The 20,148-nt window shown below is 37.9% G+C and overlaps 1 protein-coding gene across 4 annotated transcripts in view; it reads right to left on the reverse strand.

Moving 5' to 3' along the window:
• Positions 1-20,148, reverse strand: part of NUP210L (nucleoporin 210 like) — a 58,631-nt gene that overhangs the window by 32,983 nt on the left and 5,500 nt on the right. For all 4 annotated transcript variants that reach the window (XM_033093136.1, XM_033093135.1, XM_033093134.1 and 1 more), the window contains exons 3-13: positions 18,042-18,173; positions 17,037-17,130; positions 16,307-16,457; positions 14,933-15,065; positions 14,096-14,254; positions 10,724-10,792; positions 10,108-10,214; positions 9,303-9,443; positions 4,978-5,115; positions 4,356-4,511; positions 1,315-1,513 (exon numbers count right to left, since the gene is read on the reverse strand). In XM_033093136.1, coding sequence (XP_032949027.1) covers positions 1,315-1,513; positions 4,356-4,511; positions 4,978-5,115; positions 9,303-9,443; positions 10,108-10,214; positions 10,724-10,792; positions 14,096-14,254; positions 14,933-15,065; positions 16,307-16,457; positions 17,037-17,130; positions 18,042-18,173 — 1,479 coding nt within the window. The remainder of the gene's footprint in view (positions 1-1,314; positions 1,514-4,355; positions 4,512-4,977; positions 5,116-9,302; positions 9,444-10,107; positions 10,215-10,723; positions 10,793-14,095; positions 14,255-14,932; positions 15,066-16,306; positions 16,458-17,036; positions 17,131-18,041; positions 18,174-20,148) is intronic.

Genomic DNA, 20,148 nt, shown 5'->3' on the forward strand with positions numbered 1-20,148 from the left:
CACACACTAACTACTAGATCCCAATTGTTTACATCAAGTTGATGTAAAAATCGGTTCCTTTTATTAACAGACATATATCATGTAAGACACAATTCTATGCACAGTGAGGATATAAATATGAGCAAAGATCCAATCTCAAGGCATCTATAGTTTAGAAGGGGAGAAGACATTTACAGAAACTAAAATATTAGAAAATTATAAGCATTACAAAATCTGGCAAAAACAGAAAGATTACTTCTAGCTGGAGAGATCAAGGAAGGTTTAGACATACAGAACAGAGTAGCTCCAACGGACAAATGAACAAAGAAATACAAATGAGTGCATGAGGGAGTTATAGGGGAAATTGAAACTAAAGGAACTGGTTCAGCTAGATGCGTATGAGAAGCCACCGTATGAAGTTAGGAAACGTAGGTTGGTTTATATCGTGGAGGACTTTGAACACTAAACTAAAAGCATTTCAGCTCCACTCCATTGGCAATGAGAAGCCTCTTGAAATTTTTGAGCAGGAAAAGTAATATCGAAGTTGAGCTTCATGAAGATCTGTCTGGTAGCCGCAACTACCAAAGGCAAGAACAGTTAGGAGGGAATTGTTCTAGTCTAGGTGAGAGGTAATGGGGGCCTAAAAGTTAGGAGATGCCCTGAGAACAGAGGAGAGGAGAAAGACGTGAGCGCTACTGTACAGGATAATTAGCAAGGGCAAGGGAGAAGTCCACGGTGATGGCAGCCTTATAGATGGATGGCAAGAACTGAATGAGTAAATAGGGAAAAGGCTTTCGGGAAAGAGCCCAGCAAATAGTAAATGCTAAGTAAATGTTACTTGCTACTACTGTCATTAATACTGAGGGAAAAAAATGGTGATCAAGGTCAAATGTGAAGTTCAATAACAGGAAATGCTGTCAGTCTTCATGAATAGCTTATTCATATTTTTTAGTTATTAAAAATATTTTTTCTTTTTTTTGAATAAAATATATACATATATTAAATGGCACTACATGCCTCTTAGAAAGAGGCATGGGACATATATTAAAGAAGGAAGAGGAAAAGAGCTTGAGGCTGCAAACAGAAGACCTTAATATGATCTAAAAACTGACATCGTCTCGCCACAGTGAACTCTGGACATGTCATTCAGTTTCTGTGCCTTTGTTTCTACATTACATTATGACATCTACCAGAAGGCAGCTGACAGAATACATGAGAGTGTTGTAAAGAAAAGGTAACATGTGAAATTTAGACGATAATTTGTAGTTTTTGAATTGATGATTCATCCTTTCATTCAAAGGCAAAGAAAGGAGAAAATAAAAAGCCTACTCTTACCTTCTTTGAAAAGAGTAAAGACTCCCTGTTTATCCATGGTCACATCCAAGGGTAAATGAGAGCAGTCTGCGAACGCGATGGCCTCTTTGGTCTCCTTATTTACATGGTACATGGTGATGGGGATTTCTATAAGCTGGCCAATCTCCACGTCAGCGTGAAATGGTAATAGTTCCATTTTGTTCAGTTTCAGGACATAAATCTAGAAGGAGAAATTCATCTTTCAAGAAAATGATGTTAGGAAAGTCTTAGATATATTCCTTAAATATTTAAATACACACATACATGAACATCTGTTTTATGTACAAAACATACTATATACCATGTGTGTTTGTGTGTGTGTGTGGTAGGTGCTGAACATGTCACTCATTTCATTCCTTAATCAATCGATCCCTCTAGAGCATCTAACACCATACAGCAGAGGTCTGGCAATTTATGGCCAGTGTAAGCATTTTCTTAGCTTTTGTAAAAGCTAAGAATGGTTTTTGCATATTTATTTAAAAATTTATTGGCGAATATTGGGAAACAGTGTTTCTCCAGGGCCCATCAGCTCCAAGCCAAGTCGTAAATCAAGTCTTTGTCCTTCAATCTGGTTGCGGAGGGCACAGCTCCAAGTCCAGCAGCCCACCATCCCATGCGGGAATTGAACCTGCAACCTTGTTGTTAAGAGCACACGCTCTAACCAACTGAGCCATCTGGCTGCCCCTCTGGCAGCTCATTGTCTTCAATCTAGTTGTGGAGGGCGCAGCTCACTGGCTCATGGGGGAATCGAACTGGCAACCCTGCTGTTCAGAGCTTGCACTCTGAGCCATCCGGCTGCCCCGGTTTTTGCATTTTTAAAGAGTTGTAAGATAAAAAACAACAACAAAGGAGAATATAAGACAGAGACTACATGTGGCCTATGAACATTAACATATTTACTACCTGGCCCTTTACAGAAAAAAACTTGCTGGCATTTCCTCTTTCTTGATATCTATTTAAAAATATCTTTTATTTTGTCTCTCCTAAAGATAGTCTGTGTCCCCTCACAAGGCATATGTTGAAATCTCAACCCCCAAAGTAATGGTGTTAGGAGGTGAGACCTTTGGGAGGTGAATAGATCATGGCGGGGGCCTCATAAATGGGATTATTGCTTTTATAAGAGACCCCCCAGAGCTCCCTTCAGCCATGTCAGGTGACAGCAAAAAGACAGCCGTCTATGAACCCGGAAGCTTTCCCTTACCAGACACTGAATCTGCTGGTGCCTTGATTTTGGACTTCTTAGCCTCCAAATCTGCGAGAAATAAAGTCTATTGTTTATAAGCCTATGGTATATTGTTATAGCTGCCCGGACAGACTAAGGCAGTCTTTTTTGTCACGTTTCATGTTTCTTCTCCAAGTTCCTCTTACTCTGCTTATGTCCCTTAGAGTGACATCTTTTTCTCTGACTCTATGTGCCCTTCCTGAGAAATCTAACCAGTTCCAAAACTTCAATGACCAACCAAATGCTGATAACGCCAAATATTTCTCTCCAGTCCTAATCTTTCAATTGTACTTCAGACCCCTATTTCCAATTACACTCACCTGGATGCTCCATAGGTGAATCACACACTAAATGTACCCCAAGCTGGATTCATCACCATCCTTTTTCTTTTTCCTGTTCTTGTGTTTCCTATCCACTCAGCTGCCAGAGCTAGATACCTCTGTGTCTTTAAATCTTTCACTTTTCCCCACCCCTCAGGGCATCAAATCTCACTAAAGTTACATCTAAAACAACCCTCAATTTGTCCCCTCCCCTCTCTTCTCAATCCCATGTCATTAGCTCAGGTTAATTGGTCACTGTGCCTTCACTTTCCCCTTCAGTCCCTTTTACTTTATTAGTAACAGCACCAGCAACTACCTCTTGTTCCTTGTGTGAAATACAGCTATTGTCTGACTGTAAAAATAGGTATCTTTCTAGACACAGACTTTACCACATTATTGGCTTTATTAAAAACTTGTGTTGGTTCCCTACTGTCTACAGCAGGGGTCAGCAAACGTTTTCCGTAAAAGGATAGATCGCAAATATTTTAGGCTTTCGGAGGCCACAAGGTCTCTGTGGCAACTACCCAATTCTGTAGTTGTGACTTGCAAGCAGCTATAGATAATACGTAAATGAACGAAGGTGGCTGTGCTCTGATCAGACTTTATTTACCGAAAGGCAGCAGGTTAAGTTTGACCCTTAGGTCTCCATGTGGCTCCAGCAAAGTCTGTTCGAATTCCCATCTCTTCATGATAGTCTCCAACCAGTCACATCCACAAGGATTTTTCTTTTGTAAACTAATAGTACTTTTACTACACAATTCAAGTAACTCTCAATCATACTGCTTTAAAATACCTCACGTATCATTTCCTTACAATGTTACTTAACTTTTCATGTGAATATATCTTCCTAGTTAGACTTTAGGTTCTTTAAAGTAGGGATAATATGTTATTATATTTCTTTGAATGTCCTACAATACCTAGTATGGAGTTAAGTGTCCAAGGGTATTCAATAAATGTTCAAAATGCTAAGTCCTGCAGGGAATAATATATATTAACATACATTAAAAGTGGGAGAAAAACAGAAAAATGGTTATATAATACAGAAAAAAAAAGTTTTCAATCTTTTAGGAACAAGATTGACAAACAAAAATATGAGACTAGAAATAAAGTCATTGTAAAGGTCATATATATGACAATAACAAAATACAATAATAAAAATAGATAACATTAATTATTGACTATATTCCAAGCATTGGGGTAAACGTTATCTCGTTTAATTCTGATAATAACTTTTTGAGGTGATACTATCATTTCCCCCATTTTTAGAGATAAAGAAACACAGACATTAAATAACTGGCTATTAAGTGAAGCAGGACTCAACCCAGGTCTAGGAATATTTAAGGAATATGTACTTCCAGACTGGATTTGAGCATCATTTTTAAATAGCCAGTTTGGACCAGGAAAAATTTTTAAATGTGTTCCTGTACTTAAATTTAGACAGCAGTGGCTCGGGGGATAAGGTGCTCTGGAGAGTCATTTACCTTCATTTCTCCATATCGAAAGGGATTTTGTACATCTCGGGCCAAAATAGTACTGTCGCCCCTGACCTGACCTGCCGTTACCACTCCTTTTGTGGTTACCATGGCCACTGTTTCATTAGAAGAGGTCCAGGTGAAGTTGCCACTGCCACCTTCTACCTGTGAAAAATACAGCCTTACAGTTAATTACTACAACAGGAAAAATGTAATTTAAGTGAAGATGTAAAATCTGGTAAAATAACATTTAAAAAATAACAATATATAATAAATTATTTCTGGACACAGGAAGAAACTGTGACGCTATGGTAGAAATGGGCAAGGGAAATGCTAAAAGGAGGTTATGTAATAATGGCAATGTCACAAAATTCAAAAAAGGAGCACAGGGAGCTTGAAAAATCTTTATAAAATTCATAAGGAAAGGCTATACGGAAGAGCGACAGAACGTAAACTAAGTCTTGTTGGGACGACAGTATGCAAGAGCATGATTTGGTTGTCACCCAAAACTGAGTTATACTATTAGGATTGGGGGGAAATAAAATTTAACGTTAGCCAAATTTCAATAAATTAAGCTGTCAGAGAAACTAACTTGCCTCTTTGTGAATTCTCCTATTATAGGACACCATACCTGCACTTTATAACGATATAACATTCCCATAGGATGGTGAGGAAAAGTCAGAAAGCTGGGTGTAAGCTTGATGGGAAAATAAATCTTCACTTCTTGCTGATGTATGATTGGAAATTTTATAGGCTGAATATTTTTATTCTATGAGAGCAGAGAAAAGGAGCAAAATAGATCTTATAAGGATTGTTCTTACGATACACGTTCATATTAAAAACATCAGCAAAATGGCGTGCTAATGAATTACTCATCCAGTTTCTATTTGTAAAAGAAACAAATAAATTTTCCTATCCATTAAAAGAGCAAAGCTACTATGGTTCAATAATAATGAAAGGGATTTTGCTAGACCCAAAATAAGTATCAAAATCAGGGAAAGTGTTAAAATTTCCTGAAATAAAAGAGTTTTAATACAGGGAAGGAAATCATAGTTTCAGAAAGGCCCTTGGACATCCATCAGTTGAGTACATAAACTGTAAAGGCAAAGGGATATCACCAGATATTCAGAAGAAAAGAGAACATTTAAAGATGTTGGGGTACTGAAACTAATATAAAATAACACTGAATGTCAACTGTAATTGAAAAATACAAAAAATTAAAGATGCTGGGGTAAGATATTCCCCTCCTGCTGAAAACCAAGAGCAGGGTTTGGGGGATCAAATGCCTGGGGACAGGGAAGGGGCAGAAGGAATGGATGTGACTGTAACAGGATAGTACAAAGATTTCCTCTGTGGTGATGGAACAGTTCTATATCAGGATGATGGTGCAGTTACATGAATCTATCCATGGGCTGAAATTGCACAGACCTCCTACACACACACACACACACACACACACACACACACACATGAGTACATGTAAAAACTGACTAAGGTCCACCCCTATGTTTGTTGCAGCGCTATTCACAATAGCCAACATACGGAAACAACCGAAAGGCCCATCGATAAATGATTGGAAAAAGGAACTGTACATTTATACAATGGAGTATTATTCAGCTATAAAAAAGAATGAAATCTTACCATTTGCAACAATATGGATGGACCTTGGGAATATTATGCTAAGTGAAATAACTCAGACTGACAAAGACAAATACCATATGATCTCACTTACATGAGGAATCTAAAGAATAGAATAAACGAGCAAACAAAACAGAAATAGACTCAGAGATATAGAAAAAAACTGCTGGTTGCTAGATGGGAGTGGGGAAGGGATGGAAGAGAATGTGAAGGGATTAGAAAGAGCAAAGTAGTGGACACAGTATAGTCATGGGGATATGAAATACAGTATGAGGAATATAATCAACAATGTTGTAAGGATTATGTAGGGTGCCAGATGGGCACTGGACTTATCAGGGGGATCACTTCATAGACTATGTAGATGCTTAACTAATATGCTATACAACTGAAGCTGAAGTAGAATAATAGTATATGTCAACTATAATACACACACACACACACACACACAAGGTCTGACAATTAAATTTGCAAACTTGTTGCAACAATGTTGCTAACTTTTTTGATATCAGAAGGATTACTCATTATGAATTTGTACCAACTGGACAAACAGTTGACCAAGTTTACTATTTGGAAGTGCTGAAAAGGCTGCGTGAAAAAGTTAGACGACCTGAAATTTTCGCCAACAATTCATGGCTCTTGTATAACAACACTGCATCAGCTCACATGGCACTGTCTGTGAGGGAGTTTTTAGCCAGTAAACAAATAACTGTATTGCAACACTCTCCCTACTCCCCTGATCTGGCCCCCAGTGATTTCTTTCTTTATCCAAAGAGGAAGGAAATATTGAAAAGACATTTTGATGACATTCAGGACATCAAGGGTAATACGATGACAGCTCTGATAGTCATTCCAGAAAAGAGTTCCAAAATTGCTTTGAAGGGTAGACTAGGCGCTGACATCGGTGCACAGCTTCCCAAGGGGAGTCCTTGGAAGGTTACACCTCATTCAGCAATGAGATGTGTAGCACTTTTTCTAGAATGGGTTTGCGTACTTAAATGTCCGACCTCATCTGTGTGTATGTGTGTGTGAGTGTGTGTGTGTTTAGTCACGGGAGGTGGAGTATAGCATAAGGAAGATAGTCAATGGTATTGTAATAGTTATATAAGATGTCAGAGGGGTAGGCGCTTGGGGGAGGTGTGTGATCACTTTATGAGGGGTGTAAATGTCTAACTATTATGTTGCTTTGTACACCTGAAACTAATACAAAAAAATTGACTAAGGTCTGAAGTCCAATAGCATTGGTCAAATGTTAATTTTCTGATTTTTCTATTGTACTTCAGTTATATAAGATGTCACTATTGGGAGAACTGGGAGAACTTTTGAATAGATACCAAGGAAACTAGGAAAACTCAAGACTTGTGTCTAACCTCACTGAATTAAGAGTATGATAGATATCAATTAAAATCTCCGGACCAAATTTGAATTTGAGAAACAGTTGAGCTGAGGCAAAAAAATATCAAAAATAAAAACAATTTTTAAAGGAGTAAGGGTGAGCTCAGCTTTTAAAATATAATACTTTTTACAAAGCAAGACCTGTGGGATTGAAGAGTGATTCCAGAATAGGATCGAACTGCCAGAAGTACCATAACAATGGATAAAAAAAAAAAATCACTGCGCGTTAAATATTGTTGAAAAAAATGGATCTATTTTAATAATGAATGTAGATCTATACCTGACCATAACTGAGCCAAACACCATTCATTTAACAAATACTTATTTGTACCAACTATATGTCTTTCATTCTATTATATGTGAGGGCAACAGTGGTGAGCAAAATAGACACGTCATTGCCCTCGAAGTTTATGATGTGATGAAAGAAGCAAATAAGAACAATAAACTATGATGAATAGTATGATCCAGGAAGTTCAGGGAGCCCTGAGAACATACGAAAGGGGAAAACATGCCTGAGGAGCTGATGTTTAAGCCGGACTTGTGCACTGAGTAGGGAGAAAGTGTTGCAGACAAAAGAGGAACTATATGTCTTTATAAAAATGAAAATAAACACATGAAAATAAAACTTAGAGGTAAAAAGGAACAAGGCATTTTCGAGAAATGAAAAGTTCAGTGTGGCTGGACTGTGAGAAAGGGGAAGTGACAAGACCGGAGTCTGAGAGGTTGTCAGGGGCCGTCATTTCGGTAGAGAAAGAAACTCAGATGTCTGCAGGTACCAAACAGATAACCGAAACAGGTTTACTCAGCTAAGTAGAAAATAACAGGGAATGTCAGGAAATGCAGCCGACTAAAAAGTGTAGTTTAAATGGCATAGCCACTATCTATTCCAGCTCGTCACTGTCACATTTTCATATAATCTAAAGAATCAGAAATCTTGGGTTTTATTTGAAACTTCCCAATTAAAAAGAAACATGCCAAAATAAAAAAAATCAGACTACAAATCAAGAGTCTGCAGGTCACCAGTTTGAGATCTCTGTCAAAGAGGGTCTCATAAAACCATGTTGAGAAGTTTAACATTTACCTTCAAGTCAATGGGAAGCCACCAAAGGAATTGAAACAGTAAACACATAATAATTTTTAAAATGTGAGGAATATCATTCCAGCTAGGGGCACTACTCGAGGTAGGAATACCAGTTAAGTTACTGTGAAAGTCTAGATGAGAGACAGCTAGAAATGGGCTTGAGAAACTTTTAGAAGAACTGGCCTGGCACAGAAGGTGAGGGAGAGGGCAACATCAAGGGTGACTCTTGGGATTTTTGTCTTAAACAATGGGGTGAAAGGATAAGTGGAGAAAAAGGAGGCTTGGGAGAGGGCAACAAATTTGGCAGGCTGTTAAAATATATTTTAGAGGTATTAGAAACTGATTAATTCCTTATCTCTTTACCCAGTAATTCTGTTTCTGGTATCATACCATATGAAAATTAATCAAAAGGAAGAAAGTTACACAAGAATACCCGGTTATGCCATTTACAATAGTAAAAAACTGAAAATAATGCAAAAATTCAGTGTTGATGCCATGGTTAAATAAAAAAAATTGGCAGGATTAACCCTTTGGGTTTTTAGAATAGAAAGAAAGTACTCTGAGGAGCTGCTGACACCTGGAAATGTGCATATGAAATAATTTTTTAAAGGAACCTCAAATGATATTAAATACACAATGACCACAGACACAGCTATGTGCAATGACAAAGGCTGGAACAGAAAATGTAAGAGGTGTGAACTACTAAGTGTCCTATTGATCCGTTTCTTTTTTATTTTTGTGAAAGATAAAGGTGGGATATACCACTATGTCTGCTTGCAAATGAGGAAGTCCGCCCAGTGTCACCAGTGTCCTCAGGATTCCAAGACCGTCCCTTTAAGTCCTACCTGGTAAATGATGGAGGTCAAGGATGCATTTATCATCACGACGCCATCTTTCAGGGCTTTCACTACATGGTAAGATCCATTCACAGTGGTTAGCTGCTCTTCAAAGTACTCTGCGAGGAACTGGCACATAATCCTGAGATTCTGAAAATCAGCCCCATAGCAACAACAAACCTGAAGAGATTTTTTTTCCTCCCTAAAACCATCTTAATCCCAAAGCATTATAGAAAAAAAAAAAAAAGTGGGGCTATGCACTCTGGGGATAAAGAAATATTAAAAAGAAAATGTTTGCTCTCCCTAGTAGAAATTCTAAGTTGACAAGATGTCATTTAAAGTGGTACTAGTTTTTGAAAGATCCCTTCATGACAAGTAGTCAGAAATACAGAGTCAAAGCTTACGTCAATTTCCGCGTGACTGCGCCATTCCAGAAGTTGACAGTTCTCAGGGGGGGAATAAAAAAAGAGCGCTGGAGAGCGAGTACAACACTTCACATCTGATGTTCACAGTACTCCTCTCCCACATAATGGTGGGAACCACCCCTGAAGGGAAGCTGTGGAATGAAGGTCCCCTCCAAAGTTGTGACACTGGCACTCTCCAGCTCTTTTCTATAACTCTGACTGAATTATACCTTGTAGGTTAGCATCCCTCAGGACAAAACTATTTAATGATAATAATAAAGTAGCAACTTGCATTTGCAAAGGTAAAATCTGGAAACAAAGTAAAAAAAAAAGGCTTCCTGGCTGAAAAGATGGCCCGTTCATGGAGCTATCCATACAAGGGGCTAGGAAAATACAAACGAGAGACTCACATCTGAAATGTAGACCCTTGTGCTGCTTTTATCAAACACTTCTACTGTAATGACGTACACCTGCCCCACCTCTAGACTCCACCGGTCTCCAGGGTGGACGGTGAAACCTACACACAAATCAAGAAACAAAAACATTAGAAAAGCCTCCAAAGTAGGTCCTTTAGTTCACTCTATCAAATTGTATAATTTGGGGTTTCAAAGATCCTGGCTTGACTTAGCTCGGGTATAAACACTCTCACTTACATCTGTACAAAAACAAACCCCAATTGTGCTTATTCATAACGTGTCAGGCAAGATTTTAGCTTCTTTCAGTCACACTGGTTGTTTCCTGTGGCCTGAGGACATCGAGATTCCTTTTCCTTGTATCAAGTCTCTTTTCCTAACCTAACATTGTATTACGTGGATCTTTATATTTTTTCACAATCTGTTTCAAGATGCTTCACTTTTGCAGATAGTATTTAAATAGAACAATGTGAGAAAACATGTCACGGGGTGAGTTTAAAACTTAATTAGATATAAAAATGAAAGTTAAAGACACGCTCTAGTTTTTAGTGCATTCATTTTAATGAAATAGTTTAAGCTATTTAGCTTTCAGAAAACCATTCTCTCAAAATACCTAAAAATCCAGGTTCTACGACATATATGGTGCAGTTTGGGAGCCCGGACACAGATCGCATGTGGACATCTTCATTTTTGCTTAAGGAAATCTTATGAGCCAGAGTTGGTCGAAAAGAGAAAGGTGAGCTACGAAAGGGAAAAAAAAAAAAACAATAACAACCCACCAAAAACAATTCTATCTTTTGTTATCCTTTGAAAAGCAAAAACTTAAACGTGTAAGCTTCTGAGGAAGGTCGGAGGGACTCAGTCATGACGGGAATCAGGTATTCTTGAATTTCAAATGTGAGGAAGATGGCATGAGAGAGAAAAGATCATGCCCCATGCTTTTAATATTCATTTAGCTGCAGAATCTTTTCTCCGACTCAATCCTTACATAGGAGCCCTCGGGAAGGCAGGACGAGGGGGCATGTTTCTGGCTGAAGGATGGAACGGTGGTAACGGAGGGGGAAGGCGGGGCGCGACGTGCCCTCCCTTTTCTTAAAACCACTAATTCATTTTCTATCATCTGCAGCAAGTCTTCAATACCAGACTGTTTTCTCTTTGCCGCCGAAGATACTTCTAGGTCGTTTGTGTATCATACTGCCGCATGTGTCCCGCAGTTCAATTCTAGCAGAAAAACACATTCATTTTGCTGTCACTCTGTACGGAATCTCATTGGGAAGATACTTCCCTGTCGAGGACACACTGCATCCGACAGCGGAGGGGGATGATTTCCGCTCTGAGACACATGTAACTGGGACGGCGGAATGCAAAACAGCGGCTAATTCGCAGCGCACTCCGTTCGCGCTGCGTTAGTGCGGCCGCGCCCTCGTCTGCAGCTCGTCACATGGTCTGCAGTGACAATGGAAACACTCAATCCGCTTGAGGCACCGCCTCTTAAAGCCGCCTCAGTACCCCACCTGAGCTGCTGGTACACATACAAGCGACACGCTAGTAAACATCACTTCTATCTATTCATTGAAGCAGCTCTTTTAAGGACCGTATAGGCACCTCTATTCCAGCCTAGATTCGATTCTGATGTGGACTCTCACATAGTATTCATAAAACACAAGAGCTAGAAGGGAATCCGGAAATACACCATTCCCTTCATTCTACAGATGAGGACCCAGACCTCCACAGGCCTCCAAACCCAGTCATTCCTCTGTTACCAAAATAAGGCACGTTCCGTCCGCCTAATCCTGCCACCCGCTCTGAAGCTCACTATCCCTTGCCCCTCAGAAATCTTGCTCTTTTCTCTCATATCTGTGCCATCTCTGTCTCTCTCTCTCCCTTACAGACACGTTCAAGCTTCTCCCATCTTAAGAAAGTTCTCATGTCTTTTTCAAACGTCTGCCTTGTTTTGATCCTTCTTTTCAAAGTCAAGCTGTTTTCCTGGATAGAGTAGCCCAGGATTTCCTAGTTACTCCAGCCTTTCAGTCTTTCTCCACCTCAGCCTATGTCGCCACCTGTCACCTGCAAAACACTGTCAATTCCTCAGTTGGTCACCGTGCAACTCTTCTCTCCTGGTTCTCCTCCTACTTGTTAGACATTCTTTCTGGGCCTCCATTAGAGTCAGTTCCTCTTCCTCTGAACCTTAAAAGCCGGCAGCAAGTGGCTCTGTGTTTGGCCCTCTCCTCTGCTCGCTCTGTACACCCTCCCTAGGGGATTCTGTCTACAACCGCAGCAGCTTCAACTCTCACCCATCGATAAACTGATAACTTTCAAGTATCTATCTTCGTCCTGAATTTTTCGCCTCCAGATACATAGCAAAACTTTCTGCTTGGATGTCTCTATCCCACAGGTACTTCAAGTTCACGTGTGAAAAACTAGTTTTCTTTTCCCTTCAATCGGTTCCTTCTCTGTGTTACCCATCTCTAGGAACAGTAGCCACCCTGAGCCAGACGCCGGAACAAATTATGAATGGTCACCATCCATGTCCTCAAGAAAGATATAAATAGATAAATATAATGGATTTTAATGTTTACTACTTTGGAATAAGTCAATATGAACCGAGAATATGAAAAGAGAAAAAAAAGATCATGTAAGTTTTTCTTGGGGAATTTAGAGAAATGCCTGACACACAGCTGGAGCTCAAAAAATGTTAGGGTGGCCGGTTAGCTCAGTTGGTTAACTCAGTTGGTTACAGCGTGGTGCTCTTCATAACAAAATTGCCAGTTGGATCCCTGCATGGGCCACTGTGAGCTACGCCCCCCACAACTACACTGAAACAACTACTTGACTTGGAGCTGATGGGTCCTGGAAAAACACACTTAAAATAAATAAAAAGTTTAAAAAAATATTAAATGACTGAGTTTATTTTGTAGATACTACTGTATTTGTGGACAAATGTTCTAGGCACCTTACAATGACTAGAGAACATACCACTTTGGACCAAAAACCTTCCTTTAATATGTTCAGACAAATAATATAAACAGCTAGTTAACACAACGGTAGAAGAAATACTGTATCTTTCAAGCCTGATAGTTCTAACTCAGAGTAAGAAGCCCCCCAGGCCCTACACAATTTACTCTCTGCCCTCCTCCTCTCCTACCTACTACTTGCCCAATTCTCTGCACTTCGGCCTCAGTGTCTTCCTTGCTTTTCTTTAAACATGCCAAACATGCTCCTGCTTCAGAACTTTTGTGATTTCTATTACAGTTCCTCTTCCTGGAGTTCTTTTACCGACATCTGAATGGCTCATTGCTCCGATGTCACCTTATCAAAGAGGACGTCCCTAACTACCCAGAATCAATAGTAGTCTATGTTCCCAGAGCTTAGAACAATGCCAAGCAAACAGGAGGAATAAATTAATTTCTTTCAGATTCAAACATTCAAAAATAGGAAACATTTCAAAATCAAACACTGAGAAATGGAATCCAAACATTTCAATTTTCTGAGAATTTAAATCTTTCTTCTGTTTGGTTTCCAATGACTATGCTAGAGCTCAATGTGTCTCTCTCTCTTCAATCCTTATAGAGCAGGTTTAGTGAATTTTTAAAAATTACTCTCAATTCAATTTAACAAATAGTAATCAAAATCTAGTACAGACAATACCATCTTTTCTCAATTATTCATGTGAAAATAGGAAAGAACAAATTAATAAAATTCTCACATATTCCTCCAAACTGTTTTCCCCAGTCTCCTAATTATAATTTGACTGAGATTGGAAATAAGCACGAAAGTCAACAGATCCTAAGTTCCAAATACTCTTTTCTCTACCTACAATTTGTTAGAAATCAAGATGATAACTTACAGTTCTTTGTTAAAAATAAAACCTATTGAAAATAAGTATAGTGGTATTATAATCAACAACAAATTATTTTACCAGGGACCAGGTCTAGCACGCTCAGGGAAAGGCAGGTTGGCAGCTCAAATGTGAACAAAAGGATACTCTTATGGACAAAGATAAGATTAGCTTGGCCCAGTTGGACGGCAGTCACCATGGCTGTTTTCTCATCCAGTAAAGCCACTTTCCCAGAAAGAGACTCATTATATGCAACTCTATGGTCTTGCAATTCCAGTGTATAATATTCCAGGGGAAACCCCACCTCTGTAAGACATGAAAGATATATACATGTAATGTGAGCAACCATTCCCACAGACAATGATGTATTGTTGGATTATAAGAGGAAAATCAGAAGCAGGCCTAAGTGAGAGTAAGATCTGCTTCTCATTTTCTTCCCACTATGATGAATTTCTACATGTAGCCAGCCATTTGGAGTTGGGGATAATATATGAATTTATTGTTGGCACTGCCTGTCTTCTTACAAACCAGTGAACTGAGAGTAGCAGGAGGAAGCCCTACAGGTAAGTTAGGAAAGGATTCAAGTTAATGCACACTCTTTAAACTCAACGGGACTTTTGGGGTCAATAGAGTTATTAGGTTTTCAGTTAAGAAAGTGAGTTTCCTTGCAAAGATCATTCAAGTCCCTTTTGGTAAAGTTTCTTCACTTGCCCTACAAAAGCTAGTAAGTTTTTGGTTGTTGTTTTAATAGAGAATTCAGATGTCTATGGCTGCAGAAGCTACGTAGCCAAATGATAGCATTTAATCTGATTAAGATATGAGGACTATCTCTGCCCACTGTTAGCTCTAGTATAGCAATGCAAGAATACCACAAAATCTAAAAACACACAAAAAGTAGTTTGCATACATAATGTGGAGTTGCTTCTTTTGTCAGCAGAAAGGATTTGGGAAATGTTAGTCTTAGGAAAAGATAAATCACCTTACCTATCACTCTTCCCTGAACCATTTTTGCAACTCGGTATTTAATATATGCTCCTACTAAGAGATAAATATCATGGGATGGTATAAGAAATATATTCTCCAAAACAAGCAGACGGATCGATGCTGCTGCCACTTTCTAAAAGAGGAAGAAAAAAAAAACAAAACCCAAAGTTTCCAAACTTGAGGCAAAATCTTCAAGGCTACCTTCCTTGTTAAAAGTTTATCTCTTACAAGTTTCTTCTAAAGTATTTTATACAGATTAAAAAAAAAATTCCTAATCACAAGTCATAATTTCAATTAGCCTTAAAAAATGATCATGAAAAAGAAAAGCAAGAAAAAAATACAAAAAAAAAGAAAAATGATCATCAATCTGAATACCATATTAACTTTCTAAATCATTTACTAATTTTCTAAGTCACTCAAACCAAGAATAGAAAATGACAAGTCTCCTAAAGGAGAAAAGGATGTAAATAAAGACAAGTATGCTGAAATGACAGAAGGTCAGACTATTGCTGTGCCACAGAAATTCTTTTAATGAACCTCCAGCGAATGGACTTTGCAGAATGTTACTCTCTGTTCCGTTGAACAGGGATCCTTGTGAAGGCTGACCCAATAAGGCGAGCAGCTGCTCTCAAGGATGTCTACACGCTGGTGTCCCTGCCACTTGCATTAAATACTCACCAAAAGACATTTGTTTTCCCCAAACCTATTTGTGCCAGTTACACTTTTAATGATAATTCCATTAAAAAAATTAACCATGGTCTTGTGCACCTGAAACTAATTAAAAAAAAAATTAACCATGATTGCAAAAAGAAAACTGTTGTTTCTACAAAAAACTCTAAAACATTTTGAAAAGGAGTTCAAGACAAGCTGCAAAAATGTGTGCCTATCAAATTAGGTGTAGGTGAAAAATGTAAAAGATTGGGGAAAAAATCCTTGAAAAATATAGAAGTCTGTACTCAAATTGCTTCACACGTCTAATTTTTCACTTGATTATAAAATGAAACGAAAAATGAAAACGAAAAGAGAAACTAGAAATTGTAATCTATGTAAGAAAGAGTATATATATTTCTTCCAGCAAAGGCGTAGTCAAAGAAAGGTCTTAGACCTACACCAAAGGATTGGTGAATAAAATGCAGTTATATGTTTTAACAGAAAACACCAGTTATATTTGTAATTGTAATTAGGTAATAATATGGTTAAGAAAGAAAACTTTTTTTTTTTTTATGTTTACCTCAATTGACTTTTTCAATTAAACGACCAACTACTGGCCCAAATCACATCAGGTTAGAGGGCTTCTACTATAGATAAACATAAGAAACTACATTTCCTATAGGCAAGACTATTAAATGAAAGTTTATAGCACAAACTTTTTACCTTATAGAATGGTTCATAAATTCGAACTTTTACAACAGCAGCACCAGTTCTAATCCCAGACACCAAAATTATATCTCCTTGTTTCTCTTCTTTTTCCATCTCAGCTATATATGCTGGGGGAGAATATTCTGCTTCAGAGTATTTTAGAATCCTAAAGAGATAAAATAAGGTTTGTTTCTAGTAGAATCAAACAATCAGTCTTCTTCCAAAAGACCCTGGGAGACTTTAAGCAGAGTCTCTTCAAATGTCTATATATGTAAAAAATTTTTAAATTTGTTTTCCCAAGGACTAGACAGAAGAAAAATATTTAATGTGCCTTTGGCTAAAACTGTTGTGGGACTAAAAACTGGAACGTCCAAGAGCTTTTTCTTGGTACTGAAGACAAAAGTTTCACACTATTTTCCACTCACTGTATTTCGGCCTGTGCAGACAGCCTGAAGAAGAAAACGGCCAGAAAACACACCTGACTCAAATAGCTGTCTAATCCTGAGTTCATGAACTCCTTTGCAGTGGCTCAAATGAAGCTATCATAAAGGTACCTACATCCATACCTTACTGTAGCCTATATCCATACTATATCGAAGACATTTCCCCCCGGTGAATTTAACTGCTCCAAAAAAGTCCAGATAGCAGGATCATCAAGGTCCACACAAACAGTTGACATTCAGTGTGTCCCAAACATAGACGCCCCCTTCAAAGTCACATGGTTTATGTTTGGTTTCAAGGTTACCTAATTTTGCTAGACAGTTCTTCTTTTGCTGATTCGTTATCCTGGGCAATGCTCCATTCAAACATCATCCCTGCCAAACTACTAAAAGTATTTCCTGTAGAACAAGCCGAAAGCAGACAAGACAGAATCACATACTCAAAAACATTCAGGTATCTTTAACAAGAAAGGGAAGCCTAACGAGAAAATTATTTTTAGGCCTCTTTCATTAACAAATAGAAAATGAATTTGTAATGAATGAAAACATATATACTAAGAAGATCCCTGCACAAACAGTCTAAGTGTTAGTGCTACACAAGCTTTCTGAAACTAAAAAGGACTCAAGCTGATTGATTTCTGATTGACAAAAATTATGCCACTTTTTCTGTTTCTTTCTACATAAAGGCCAGCTTATAGTCTATCTCAGGGTTGACAGGGATCCCGAAATCCTGGTCCCTTCAACAAAAATTTTTATAAAAATGATATTCTTGAATCTTTCTAATACTTCCATTTTTCAGATTTAAAAAGTTACTCTTTACTAAATAGTTTAGAAAGGCAATAAATTTAAATGCTTGGAATATCATATTACAACATTAGCATACTATATTAAAAGCAATATAAAATCAGGCTCAAGAAAGATAAAATTCTGAAACTTTTTCACAGGTTTACATTTCATTCTCTTGGCCTATAGGAAGTAGATTGACCAAAACAGGGCTAGCAATAAATTCCAAAAAATGTTAATTGCAGATCGAGGGACCATCAGCAGAAGCTAAATGGCAGAACTTGGATGTTTAAGAAAACTTCTGAGATAACCAACAATTAGTTGTAGCAGGACAATTTTATGAAAGCATTAGCTATTGCATTGAACTACATTCAAAATTAATTCTTCATGTACATGAGTTTCATCTGAGAAAATAAATGTCATTTGTAATCTACTTTTATCTTTCACGTTGCTGTTTCCTGGTACTGAACACAAAGGAGTTTTACTGCGTTGTAAGTAATTTTGTGGAACTCTCTGAAGTTCTTTACCTTCAGCGTCCAGCGCCCTCACCATCAGTTCCAGGGGTGAGTCGTCTACATAGAGCTCCCGGGCCCGAGATATAATTTCAATGTTGTTTATCACATCAACCTTAACATCACAGTGCAGCTCATGGTCGGTCACTACAATGAACCCAAACACTGAGAATTTAATTCAATGGGTCATGAATCTATTAAATGGCTCAAACACTCAGAAGCTTATTCTAAATAGTATGAAAAAGAAAGGCTGTAACAGTTGCTTTCAACCTGTGGAAGAAAACAGCATAATAACAAAATGCAAGAACTTCTGTTTATAATAAGAAGCACTAGACCACTGGCTCCTAAACACTGATCTAGAATGGTGTTTTCATTCATCCATGGAAAAATGAGAAAAATAATTTTAAAATAGAGAGTAACTAAACTTATCCACTTTAATGGAGTATACTTTATTCTTACATTCTATCTTTTGAAGTGTTAAAATGTTTTTCCTTTTATGAAATTATGGTAATAGAGTTTTAAAAATGTATTTATGAAAGTAAAATGATAGCAACCATATGTCAGTCGTGTCAAAAAATTTTTATTTTTTCAATTATTTTTCCCTCTGGACCATGAGATTTAAGTCTCAGAACCATGTATTAGACCCAACTAGAGTTCTAGTCAACAAAGCCATAACGAAATTCATACCCACAAACTGAAATGGTACAGAATGAGGATGAAATAAAAATTGTTTTGCACTGTCTTTTAACAATACTCTCTCCCTCCCTCCCTATCACCATGTATTAGAGAACCACATAGCCACCCAATTCTGCTGTTGTAACTATACATTTTCAGTTGTAGCTTCATCTTCAAGAAACAAAAAGCAAATTAACTACCACCGTAATACCCCAAATTACTAATGGACATCAGGGGTAAACTCTGTCCTTAGCTGTGAATCTGCGTTTATGGAATTTTTAAATTGAAGGAGCATGTTTATCAGATAATGCAGGTAAATGCCCCTCAAAAAAGGCTAAGGAGCATCAAAATATGCTACTGCAGTGAAAGCTGTACTTACTTTCACAAGAAACATAAAAACGGAATCAATTATCCTGAAATCACTTGAGATTTATACTAGGGTTCAACAAATAAGAAAATATAGATTATAGATGATGAGTGCCAGGTTTCACACTGTCAGAGAAAGAAGTTACCCTGTGATGCCAGATTAGAACCAAAGAAATCAGTACAAGCTCACATTTATTTTAATACATATGTAGACAGATAGATACCGAAGTAAATACCAACATGTGTGTCTATGTGGGGTAGTATACATACGTGTATTTCCTAGCCCTGCTGAGAGGGCAGTGACACTCCAGTAGTGACAAGCACACTGCCACCCTGACCTTGGTTTGTAAACATAGTTCTCTAACAAAAAGAACCAGGACTCCTGGAGGAAATGGCTGGGCAAGGAAAACACAAGATGTGTCTGGCTCATCTTGCAGTGATAAAAACGAAGAAAGCACTAAAATGAATGAATGAATGAATGAGTTAATTAATGAATTAAGATGAGGGCAAATCCAAAGGACACAGGGGCCAACATGAAAGAGCGCCCAACTGCCAAGGCTAGAAAAAGTGGAGTAACAAAATAAATTATGATTGTATTGGGTTATAAACCAAAAGCAAAACAAACATCCATTCATATATAATGAATGAATACATAATTGAGAAGTTATCGGTAAGATGTAAGGTATCTTCCTTACAGAAGAATGCTATTTAACAAGTATGGAAGGAATGAGGGGAAAAAAAATCATTAAAACACCACAGTAGTAATTTCTACAGGCAAGGTTCATGAAGAAATGTTAAAATCAGTGGGTGAAACTTTAAAGAGAAACAGGATATATCAGAGTGTTTCCCCAAATATATATTAATTACTGTGGTGGTTTTAACTATATCCACAAATTCTTTGACACTCCTCCCTGCAGGAGCTGAAGCTTAATTTCTCTTCCTTTGAATGTGGACTGGATGTGGTAATCATTTTTAATGAATAGCACGTAGACAGAGAAAAATGGTGACTTCACAGTGGTGAAACCCGACAGACGCAACCTTAACCAAGGGATCAAGGTTAACATCAGCAGTGATCAATCGT

The sequence above is a fragment of the Rhinolophus ferrumequinum genome, chromosome 22 (genome assembly GCF_004115265.2).
Source record: "Rhinolophus ferrumequinum isolate MPI-CBG mRhiFer1 chromosome 22, mRhiFer1_v1.p, whole genome shotgun sequence".
In the NCBI taxonomy this organism is placed as follows: Eukaryota; Metazoa; Chordata; class Mammalia; order Chiroptera; family Rhinolophidae; genus Rhinolophus; species Rhinolophus ferrumequinum.